Consider the following 11,031-nt stretch of genomic DNA (forward strand, 5'->3'; position numbering starts at 1 on the left):
AAAATTTTCGATAATTTGTATGGGAGCAGCGTACCAGGCTTAAAGTTTTGTAAATTTCTTTGTATAAACATACCAGCGTAAATTTTCAAACATTTAAACCCAAGTTGGATTTTTGCTAGTAAAAAGTTTGTGAGAAATAAATCCTCACAAAATCGAGTTATGATCACCTTGTGAGGTTTTTGTGACTTGTGAGGTTTCCTTTCCCAAAACAGGGCTGGGGGTCAATTCCCGATCTGTGAAACTGTGAAGTGATAAAAATAATATAATTTCAATTTTCACATCTTTTTTTTCATTTTATTATTCACAGGCAACCCTTATGCGATTCTCAAACTCAATGTGATAAGATGTGTACTTAAAAGTACTAAATGAAAAAAACTTTAATTTTTGAGAAAAATAGCTTATATGAACAAAAGTTTTCATAATAAACAAATTCGAATTAGCATTGTGAGTTGCCTTACTCTCCCGACCTATTTTCGAATCCGGGTGTAGTTGAGATTGTTTTTATTTTTTTTTAAATTGTGTTTGTTATTATGTGAAAAGATTTAGACATTTTTGTTATATTTCTTTCACAAATCAAGAATCGAATTTATTATGAAAACATGATAAAACTTATCACTTCACATTTTCACAGATCGGGAATTGATCCCCTGGAGTCTCTAATTTAAAATAATTAAAAAAAAAATATAAAAAAAAGCTTGAATGCCATTTATAAGGAAATTTTACACTTGAAAACGAAATTTCGGAAAAATTCATAAAACCGTTCTCAAAAAATTGATTTTTCAAAAGAAAATTTGATTTATTTTTTTTTAAATGAAAAATATGTTGTTTTTTTTCAAAATGTACCAAAATTTGTATACACTACGATTACCTTAACGCTTTTATATAAATTTTTTTGTTGAAATTGGCTCAATCGTAAACTCATCATGTGTGATTGTTATCATTTTACGGTATGTACCTATTTTCAAATCAAATTTAGAAAAAAACGCGAGTGTTCACATTGGAGAAGTTCCAAATTACTCTTAAATTTAGGTAGAGAAAAATTGAGCTTTATCTTTTGGGTTGAAGCAGGGTGGTACTGTAGCTTCAAGCTTACTTGAGAACTTTAAAAACCCAAAGATTTTAGGTTAATAAATTCCTTTATCTGGTCATAACTCTCTTTTATGAACAATAACCTCCTCATTCTTTCCTGGAAACATTAAAATAAAAAAACATCAATCTGTAACTTTTTTTTAATTAATTGTTTTATTAATTGCAATTATAAGCGAGTTTTATTGAAAAAGCGTATAAAAAATTGTCAAGAAAAAAAATAATTGTAATAAAATTAAGTCTCTAGTCATGTGTATAATTTGTTGGAATCCCACTTAAACCTTTCTGAATTTTTGCTGGTTCAGTACATCCCAGCTCTGGATCTAATCCCTTCCACGTTCGATCCTCAAACGTCAGCCCATTACTTGTTTCCATTAGATGCATTTTTCCAACTTGTGCTATCGCCTGTGTTCCATTTTCCACACTTTCCTCACCATCACCAATTCCCGAACTACGCATCCGCCCACTAACCAAACTAACATCATTTTCAGTAACATCATCTGCTTTGAATTCCATATAATTACTTCCTTCTGGAAGAATTTCCTTAAAATCAGTCACATACGCTTCTGGATATTTCATATGCCAAGCTGGATTCAATGCCATTTCAGCTTCAAACACCGAAACAATTGGTTTATAGAATTCCTTTGAAGTATACATATTATTGAAGGGACATCCAATCATGACAAAACAATCAATTTCAAGGAAATTTGCCAATTTTGCTGGATTTATCCGGCCAACGGATATAATTTGAGTTTTAATACCATGGCTTTTGGCCATTTCTTGTAAACGAGTGACCACATTTAAGTACCCGTCCGATGTAAGTGTGGCCACAATCAATCCAAGCATTTGTGCATCTTTACATTTTTCGATATAAAAATATCGGCGACGAATGTAACTGGCAGTGAGCGGATTCTTTTCTTCGAATATATTAAGTTTTGGATTGTAAATGAACCATTGGGCGGCTTTTGATGTTAGGGAAAGATTAAAGAAGCGATTGTTGTCGGCGCCGATAAAAATACAAATTCGATCGCCCGTTGTTTCGTGTTCCTCATGTGATTCTTCATCGAATGGATATGTTTTGATAGAAACTTGTGCTCCGGACAGCAAAACCCTAACGTTTTCAAACATATTATCAGATACCTGATCCAACAGGTAATGGTAGCCAATGTCTAAGTAAATTGATACAGGTTTACCTTCGACATTGAGAGCTTTGATGTGTTTTTCAAATTCTTCAATGGCAAAGGGTAACTCTGGGAACATGTAGAGAACTGGTAGACGAGAAACCTTACTGCGACACGCATTACCAAAATGTATCAAACTATCGGCTTCGACGTGAGCAGCAGCGATCTATAATATCATTTACATTTTTATATGAATCGATGAAGAAAGTAGACTTTAATAATAGTAGAGTAACTAAAGCTCAAAAAAGGGCAATATTAGGGAACCGAACAGTTCCGAATTTGATGATCTTTTTTTAAAACGTCGGTATTCAAAAATACTTTAACTCTCTACAGGTTAAAAACTTCCGCTGTTTCCGTATTGTTTTTTTTTTAATTTAATTGAAGATTTTTGTGAACAAAAATTTTTTTTTTTCTTTTTTAAAAACCTAGACGCTTATTTCTATTTTCTAAATTAGAATTAGGTAAAAACTCAAACTCAAAATTTTGAAAACAAATTATTGAAAAAATTTTAACATTTTTTTTTTGTAATTTTCGTAATAAAGTATTAAGTATGCATTTATTTTTCAAAATTTGCTGGCCATATTTGTTTTTATTTGAATTCAGAAAAATACTGAGTACTAATAAAACACGGCTAATATAAAGTTATTTTTTCTTCATTCAACAACCTTTATTGTTGAAGGTTAAATAGAGAAAGTTGAAGGTCTTGTTTGTCAAAGTCTTAAAGAAAATTAATAATTATTTCAATAGGAAAATTCGGTTTTTATCAAAAAAAAATCCAATGAAATTGAAGTAATTTTAAATTTTTTTTCTGTTTTCAAAACTTTAATATATATTACCTTTCCCTTTTTTGAATTAAACGAATAACATTTAAGTAGGGATGGGGGTTGTTAGTACAAAAACCGGTTTTCGGTTTTTTTTCCTTTCGGTTAAACCGGCCGATTTTAAACCGGGCCAATAAACCGGTTTTAGGAAAACCCGGTTTTCGGTTTTTTTGCTTGATTTGACAGTAAAAAAAAATTTAACCTAATTTGTCAACCAAAAAAAAAAAACTTCGAAGAAAATCCCTGATCAAAGCTTTTTTAGTTTGATTTTGTTAATAGTTTTTAACTCACTCTTAATAGGAGTTTGAGGAATTTTTTAAGCTGATATGGAATGAATGTTTTGAGGATTTTCAGTCATTTTGTCTCGTCGGATCTTTTTTTGTTGGACGTTTTTTTTTCAGCCGGTTTTTTTTTCGGTTTTTTTTTGTAAAAACCGGTTTAAACCGCGAGGACAAAAAAACCGGTTGACCGAAGCAAAAAAACCGAAACCGGTTTAAACCGGCCGGTTTTTCCCCATCCCTACATTTAAGCCTAGTACGGTGCTGAAGCGAAAAAAAATTTTGAGTCTCCAAAGTCAAAAGCGAACATGTTAAAGAAAAAGTACCATCGAGTATTATGTAAAAGTCAAAATAATAAAAATACAAATAAAAAATTAAAAAAAAACATCAGCAAATAAGTTTTTCATGGAAAAAGTAAATGCATATATTTAAATTAATTAATACTAAAAATTAAATTATGCTTTAATATTTATATTTATCTATTTGTAAAAAGTAAAAATAATGTATGAATTATTGTAAACTTGAAATGAAATTAATAAATTCTAATTCTAAAAAATTCTAAAAGAAAAAAAAAATAAATTTCGTTCGAAATTTCCTTGGATATTTCAAAAACTCTTCATTACATTTGATTTAAATTTAACCGATAGGAATTAACTTTTAGCTTTTTAAAAATGTACCTATATTAAAATATTGCAGGTGTTGCTGTTGTGTTCAAAATATTATTTTTTGTGTTTGAAGTCAGTTTGTGAGAAAATTGCATCTATCTCTTAAATTATGGAAGATTGTCCCTCACTCACTGGACAATCTCTTGGTGTCATTTTATATGAAATTTAAACAAAAAAAATTATTTTTCTTTTAAAGAACTTAATTTTAATTTAAAAAATATTCCGGCAACAGCGGCAGTTTTTAACCTATAGATCTTACGGCCAATTTCTTCACATGAGTCCTAAGTCAGCCTAGTACCCGATCTAGCTAGACCAGGTCCTAGCACTAGTACTCGGTCCTAACGTAAAGTTAGTACCTGAGCATTTCTTCACATTTATAGGACCTGATCTAAGTTCACAACGCAGTCCTAAGAATTAATTCGTATAAAACTGGTCTAACTGTCATTTTGACAATATTTTGATGTTTTAAATATATTATTTTGATAATTCAACAAATTAAACAAAACAAAATAGACAAAAAGCGTTTAAATTTAGTGAAATCACCATTGAGAATATAATTTAATTTAAAAACATTTTAATGACGCTTAAGAACCCCTAACAAGAAAAAATGAAAATAAAAAAAAAATAAAATTCAAGTTCTATCAAGAAGTGTCAAAATTAAAAATGGGATGTCATGATCTGTTAACTACGAGGGTCGCCTGCCGGAAGAAGAATCATATTAAGTTAGCCAATAAAAAAAGATAGTTTGCGTATTAGATGTTTGTACTTACAAAAATAATTTCAATAAAAATAACAGTTTTAAAAAGTGCAGTTTTTTTTTGTGTGATTATGTCTGATAGAAGTAATCGGTGAGAGTCGCGTTATTAACTATAACTTGAAGAAGTAAAAGGCGCCGACTTTTTATTAAAAACGTCTACCCACAACTTTTTTTAATTGCTGGACAGATGTCGTTTTCCAATTGTGCATCAAAAATTAAATCCATTTTCTTCAAACAAAAATTACAAAATGCACAATTTCGACAAAAAAATAAAATGCCAAAATCAGAATAAAAATCCGAAAAAAGCAAAAAATGAATTTAAAAGGACATCAAATCTCAAAACTGGTAATTAAATTTTTTGAATGAATGGAAAAAATCCAACCAAATCAAGTTTTATCGTCGCTAGACTGTCGAATTTTAGGTTCTAACTTTTAGCAAAAATCGGTACCAATTTGACAGTACTAGGGCTTAGAACTTGTGTGAAGAAATCACTTGGTACCAATTTGAGTACTAACGATTGGTATAATAACCAGGTACTACCTAATTTTGAGGACCTAGCTAGGACCAAGTCCTAACTAGTACTCGGTCCTAAATTGACAGTTCTAGGGCTTAGTACTTGAGTGAAGAAATGAGTTGATACCGATTTGAGTACTAACTTTAGGACTAGGACCGGTACCAGCGCTAGGACTCTGTGAAGAAATCGGCCGTTAAAGTATTTTTCATTACCGACGCACAGTTCGGTTATTTTCAAATTTCTCAATTTTTGAGAAAATTTCAAGAGATACCTTTTAAAATATGAACAGAAATAGTATTTCAAATTTTAAAAGAATCGGTGAAGTAGTTTTGAAGTTATGAGGGGGAGAGGGGAACTGACTTTGAAAACGTTAGTTGTGGGGAAAACCATTAAAATTTTTCAATCCTGGAATAAAACATTCATGAGCGAAGTATTAAAATATTCATAACTTCGTCAATTTTGCTCCAATCAACTTAAAATGTTGACGCAATATTCAAATGATCTCAACTCCATATGCGTTTCGACAGTGGGCTCATCAGTTAGATGCTGTGACTTGGGCGAAACGCATATGGAGTTGGTCATTTGAACTTTTTAAATGAACTTTTAGAAACAGGATTTTACGTTTTTTTTATTTTTAATATTTTTTTTCTCCCGGCTAATCGGGAGGCAAGTGGGTTAGCCCTAAGTAAGTCTTACTGTACCCAAAAAATGAAAAAGTTACATATTTGGTACCTAGCTATTTTTGTATGAAAAATTTGCCCAAATATTTTTGGGCAGTTTTTAGACCAAAATACTGCACTGTGCGACGTTTGAAAAAAAAAGATCATCAAAATCGGAGCTGTTCGGCCGGGTTCACTAATAATTTGCTTTAGTTACTCCACTAAGCTTTAAGGGACATTATTTTTTGTGAAATGTTACCTCATCAACACAACAACTGCCATAGGATGTATCGGCCAGAACAAAGACATTTGTTTTGCATTCGGCCTTCAAGCTGTCCGATATTCTCACACTAAAAGGAAGATAATTGTCTGGGAATTGTAGACAAACCTAGAGAAATACAATCAAAGTGTTGTTATTTAAAGTTAATTTATAAAAATAGTAATTGCTAACATTTTTATAATTATTTTGTTTAATCCAACCAGAGCAAACTTTCAAGTGTTTGTCAGACCAAATTTGTTCGAAAGGAGTGTCCAAATCGTTGTCTGTTTCTGCTTGACGTTCTAATGAAACACTTTCAGATGTGGAGAATGCTGAAGTGGACATATTGGATATATTTTAAAGTAAAACACTTTTGATAAATTTAATAAATTATATTTTTTTTTTTCAAGTGAAAATAAAAATATTGCAAAATGCAGTTTCGAGATGTTCGGAGAATTTTGATTTTGACAAAAGTGCAGAAGGCCAAGTCAGGGATGTCTGAGAAATTAGGTATGTTTGATATCTTTTTCAGTAATGAAAACTGTCCGTCCCATCCATTTTTAGGATAGTGTGTTGATGTAAATGGCTGCGTTCACGTACCGATCCAAAGGTATCCGGATACCTTTGTGTTGTTGTAATCCCATATAAAATCTCAGCTGATCGAACACATGTTTTAACAAGCAAAAAAATCCAAAGGTATCCTAAAAATTTCTGGATTCTTGTGTATCTTATGGGAGATTTGAAGAACAGCTGATTCGTGTTCACAAACGTAGCGGATACTTACAGGGCTATTCTGGAGTTGTGATGCTCACAAGTCACAATTTTTTGTGAGGTTTTTTTTGTGAGGTTTCTTATGAGGTTGTCACAATTTCGTATTCTGCGAAAAACCTCATAAGAAACCTCACAACAAATTCACCACGATAGAGGTGAGTTTCTTATTTTGACAACCAGCTGATTTGTCAGATAAAAAAAAAAACAATATTCAATTCACATATTTTAGAATTAATAAACTCTCAAGAAATTAATAATTTTTTTAACAATCCCAACTTAATTTTTGCATTTGATGATATAATTGCACTTGTTTATAAGAAAAGTGTAAACTTGGCGCAGTTCAAGACATTCGTCGAGATGGACTCCAACCTGTACCAGGCAGTCAGAGAGACTCAAAAGAACGTGAAACTCATCAAAAGATGAGATTTAAGTTTGGAAGTGTTTGGATCACCGGCATCGGATGGCATGAGTTACCTATTACAACGGCAAGTAGTATTGATTGCATTTAAATCAAGTCATGCACAATAAGTGAATGCAATCCTTCTCCGCTTTTTGTAAATGAAGATTTTTACTTTTAGGAAAACAATGGCTCTCAAAGCGTCCATATTAGGTTGATCAACTGAAAAGTGAATGTGAAAAGATTGCCACTTTGACTTAAAGTATCGGCAAAGGTGCCGCAACACCAATCGCTAGCCCGAAACTTATTTCGTTCTCACCCAAAGCAACAAAACTCCGCAATCTTGTCAAAAAAAGGACGACAAATTGGTTGTCCGTCTTGGTGGCAATGAAGGACTACAAAAATTTGATCTCTCTGGTTTGCTGGTACAGAGAATCTGATACGTTTAGACGAATTAAGCTGGAAAACAAAGGCAAACATGGAATTTAAATACGAACGCATAAATGTTGACAAAGAATTCTTCAAAACACGCTCACAAATCGGACTCAATAACCAAGCATATTTCATGCACATATGCAGGAAATATAAAAATTATCTAACAACACTTCCAACTAATGGATTACAACCTCCTCCAAATTATTTATATAAGTAATTCAATTTCACTTATGAATAAATGGCTATTTTTTTTATCAAACTGAATATACCATACAACCTTCGACGTAGACAAATTTCGTCATCAACAATAACATCCATACACCTTATTTACCAGACCGAAAATTTCAACCCGAAGTAGGCTGTAATTATTAGAACTGCCAAAAAAATAAGTAATTTCTCCCTTGTTTATATTATTTCGAATGAACCTTAAGTTTTAAAATTAATATTTTTCAGCAAACAAAAAAAAAAAATGGAATTATCAAACCAACTAGAATTGTATAATGGATCATTCACGCCCGCATCCGCCTGTTTAGGAAAAAAAAAGGATTTTCTTTACTAAATCTGCTGGGACTGCATTTTCTTATGTTAAAAAAAAAATGAGGTAAACCAAAAAACAAATCAAAATTAACTTATACAAAATCATCATTCCAATCTAATGCAGGAATATGGAGTAATCTAAAAAGGCAATTTCTTCTTGGTTTGGGCTTTCAAGGCCATATTAGTTGCATGGGAAATCACATTCGCACATTTGTTTCCAAACGTCATTGAGTTCCTGTTAGATGCTCAGATATTCGATGTGATTTTTTGCAATTGCAAATGGGCGAGTATACGACAATAGTGTTGTGATATATTGTGATTGGATGGAAGGTTAATGACTGTTCGAGTATTTGTTGCATCCTCTGTATGAGGTAAGATTGAGAATTAATTCTTTTTATTGAAAGAATATATAATATTTTCTTTTCAATTTTAAGACAAAACTACACATACGCAATTGATTCTCTTTGTATTCGAGAAGGTACTCAATGTTGAGCCCATTTTCTTTGCATTAAGAATTGGCGAGCGGTTTATGAAAGAACATAAAGCAAGAAATATTATTTGGCTGTCGTGACAAAGTTTTTGTGTCCCCATCTTTAAGAGTATACAAAAAACTCTCCATCTGTTCTCATCGGTGACGGAGGAATCAACACTTGCACCAGGTCGTGTATATTAATATGCTTGTAAGACAAATGGAGCTTGAACGCTTGTCTTTTGAACTCCAGTTCGCCTGCCATTTAGTAGATGGCGCAAACCCACGTATCTGAGAAAAAACACTTCAAATTTATGATTTTGGTTGCATTCATACGTTATTTTTATTGTAAGATGGGTTTTAATAAAATAATTTTTCTAAAAAAATATAAATCTCTAATTTCTAGAATTTAGGAAAGATTTTTGTAAATCAAAACAAATTAAATTTTTCAACAGAGTCTGCGATTGGTGATCTTTTGGTGAATTTGAGATCGGTAAAAACAAAATTGAGACACACAGTGTTTGCGGAACTTGGGGTATTGCTTATGGTCTGGTAGTTGCATTATGGCTGCATAAGTGCATACGCTAATGCTTTGGCATTGGCTTCTTGTTGCTATTGCTGATGTTGCTACTGTTGCCGTGGGTGATGATTGTGAGTTGGCCGTTGTAGTGTGGAATGATTTAAAGGCCTGAATCATTGACAATTGGCCTTATTTGTATCTTGTGGTCAACTGGAGGCTGATTTTGGCCTGTTGATTTATTGTGTCAACCTAAGAAAAATAAAGCTTTTGAAAATAGTATGATCTAAAAATCCTAAATTAAGGGTTTACCTGTGATGACTAAAAATTGCCAATTAGGCTAAGGAACTTCAACTGCGGACGTCATTAGACTCTGTTTATTATATTTGGTGTTTGGGGCTGATATACTGAAGTTGTTGTAATTGTTGTATGCGCACTTGTCGATGATGTTGCCGCTGCTGCTTTTAAGCGTTTTGCTATATAGTCTTTTTATGTTGTTTGCGATTGACACCAACTTCGGTGGCTTGACGCAGGTTTTTAAGCATTACTTTGTTTATTGGAAAGCTTCTTCAGCACAGATGGTGGACAATTGTCTATAAATTTAATAAGCTAGTTAGACACCATAGAATCTAGAAAAAAAAATAGCTTACCAGAATCGATGTCTTCCACAGCTTTGTGTTTCTTGTAACCAACCAGTCCACTGGACTGGCAGCTAGTTTGTAAATTCTTTCTTTCAACGGTGTTTGAGTCTCACGCATGAAATCCTAATGCTGGGTCAAAAATAACGTTGCCCACTCTGGGCTTATTTTGTTCGTCTCGTACTGTTTAGGAGAGCACTTGCTCTTGATAGTTTTAACCTGATTGAAGGCTTTTTTCCAGATTCAATGAGAATTTGATTTCGATACAGCAAAAGCTACTGTGACGATAGTCCTGAGTTTCCTACAGAAGTCATATGGGATTATGACTAGATACAACAAAATTAGGTCTAATTCCATTTTTATTGACTAACAAATAAAAAAACTAAAATTATTTGTTCTCAAAACATTTTATGGACATAAAAAATGTCAAAATTCTAGTAATTTGTGAGTTGTGACCTGCTCTGAAGGAGATCACAATTTTTACAATTTTTATGAGGCTCACAAGTTGTGAGGGTACGCCAGAATTCGAAAAACCTCACAAAATCAAACTCACCACACCTTATGAGGTTCTTGTGACTGTGAGGTTTTCGTTAGAATACGAAAAAGTCACAAAATCGAGTTTAACTGGAGTTATGAGGTTATTGTGACTTGTGAGACATCAGTGAGGTTGCCCAGAATAGCCCTGTTAGGTATCTTGGATAGGGTATCTGTGCGTACGTGAACGCACCCAATATCAGTACAAATTTTATTGCCTGGTACGCAGCTCGCGCTAAATTTTAGCTCCCATTATCGAAAAATTTTATCTGAGCTAAAATGGATCCCATACAAATTATCGATAACTTGTATGGGAATTTTATCTCGGCTAAAATTAAGCGCGAGCAGCGTACCAGGCTTAAAGCCTGGTACGCTGCTCGCGCTAAATTTTAGCTCCCATACAAATTATCGAAAATTTTTAGCCAAGATAAAATCGATCCCATACAAGTTATCGATAACTTGTATGGGAATTTTATCTCAGCTAAATTTTAGCTTCCATACAAATTATCGAAA

The 11,031-nt window shown here is 32.6% G+C and overlaps 1 protein-coding gene and 2 long non-coding RNA genes across 6 annotated transcripts; 1 reads left to right on the plus strand and 2 right to left on the minus strand.

The window, feature by feature from the left end:
- Nucleotides 1-1,215: 1,215 nt before the first annotated feature.
- On the minus strand, nucleotides 1,216-6,698 carry LOC129916063 (2-(3-amino-3-carboxypropyl)histidine synthase subunit 2). The gene is made up of 3 exons (XM_055995827.1): nucleotides 6,413-6,698; nucleotides 6,221-6,349; nucleotides 1,216-2,433 (listed from the first exon to the last, which is right to left on the minus strand). The coding sequence occupies exons 1-3, from the start codon at nucleotides 6,563-6,565 to the stop codon at nucleotides 1,330-1,332; spliced, it is 1,386 nt and encodes a 461-aa protein (XP_055851802.1). The 5' UTR covers nucleotides 6,566-6,698; the 3' UTR covers nucleotides 1,216-1,329.
- An 895-nt stretch (nucleotides 6,699-7,593) lies between these two features.
- Nucleotides 7,594-10,285, plus strand: LOC129915554 (uncharacterized). 3 transcript variants are annotated; one of them, XR_008772323.1, is made up of 5 exons: nucleotides 7,594-8,036; nucleotides 8,112-8,212; nucleotides 8,277-8,424; nucleotides 8,485-8,731; nucleotides 8,795-10,285. It is a non-coding gene; the product is annotated as an uncharacterized LOC129915554 (long non-coding RNA). The 3 variants fall into 3 exon arrangements; XR_008772322.1 differs by having other exon boundaries at nucleotides 7,603-8,212; nucleotides 8,795-9,177; nucleotides 9,236-10,285; XR_008772321.1 differs by having other exon boundaries at nucleotides 7,598-8,212.
- LOC129915555 (uncharacterized) lies at nucleotides 9,285-10,662 on the minus strand. 2 transcript variants are annotated; one of them, XR_008772325.1, is made up of 4 exons: nucleotides 10,441-10,662; nucleotides 9,997-10,285; nucleotides 9,659-9,939; nucleotides 9,285-9,598 (listed from the first exon to the last, which is right to left on the minus strand). It is a non-coding gene; the product is annotated as an uncharacterized LOC129915555 (long non-coding RNA). The 2 variants fall into 2 exon arrangements; XR_008772324.1 differs by having other exon boundaries at nucleotides 10,356-10,662.
- Nucleotides 10,663-11,031: the final 369 nt, after the last annotated feature.

The sequence above is a fragment of the Episyrphus balteatus genome, chromosome 3, assembly GCF_945859705.1.
Source record: "Episyrphus balteatus chromosome 3, idEpiBalt1.1, whole genome shotgun sequence".
NCBI classification, from domain to species: domain Eukaryota; kingdom Metazoa; phylum Arthropoda; class Insecta; order Diptera; family Syrphidae; genus Episyrphus; species Episyrphus balteatus.

What these genes read in the sequence shown, in the direction of transcription:
- LOC129916063 (XM_055995827.1), bottom strand. Translation starts at nt 6,565, where the DNA reads ATGTCCACTTCAGCATTCTCCACATCTGAAAGTGTTTCATTAGAACGT. An exon ending in AACAAAATAATTATAAAAAT is followed by an intron (nt 6,350 to 6,412) that starts GTTAGCAATTAC and finishes GTATTTCTCTAG; the next exon opens with GTTTGTCTACAATTCCCAGA. An exon ending in GCAGTTGTTGTGTTGATGAG is followed by an intron (nt 2,434 to 6,220) that starts GTAACATTTCAC and finishes ATGATATTATAG; the next exon opens with ATCGCTGCTGCTCACGTCGA.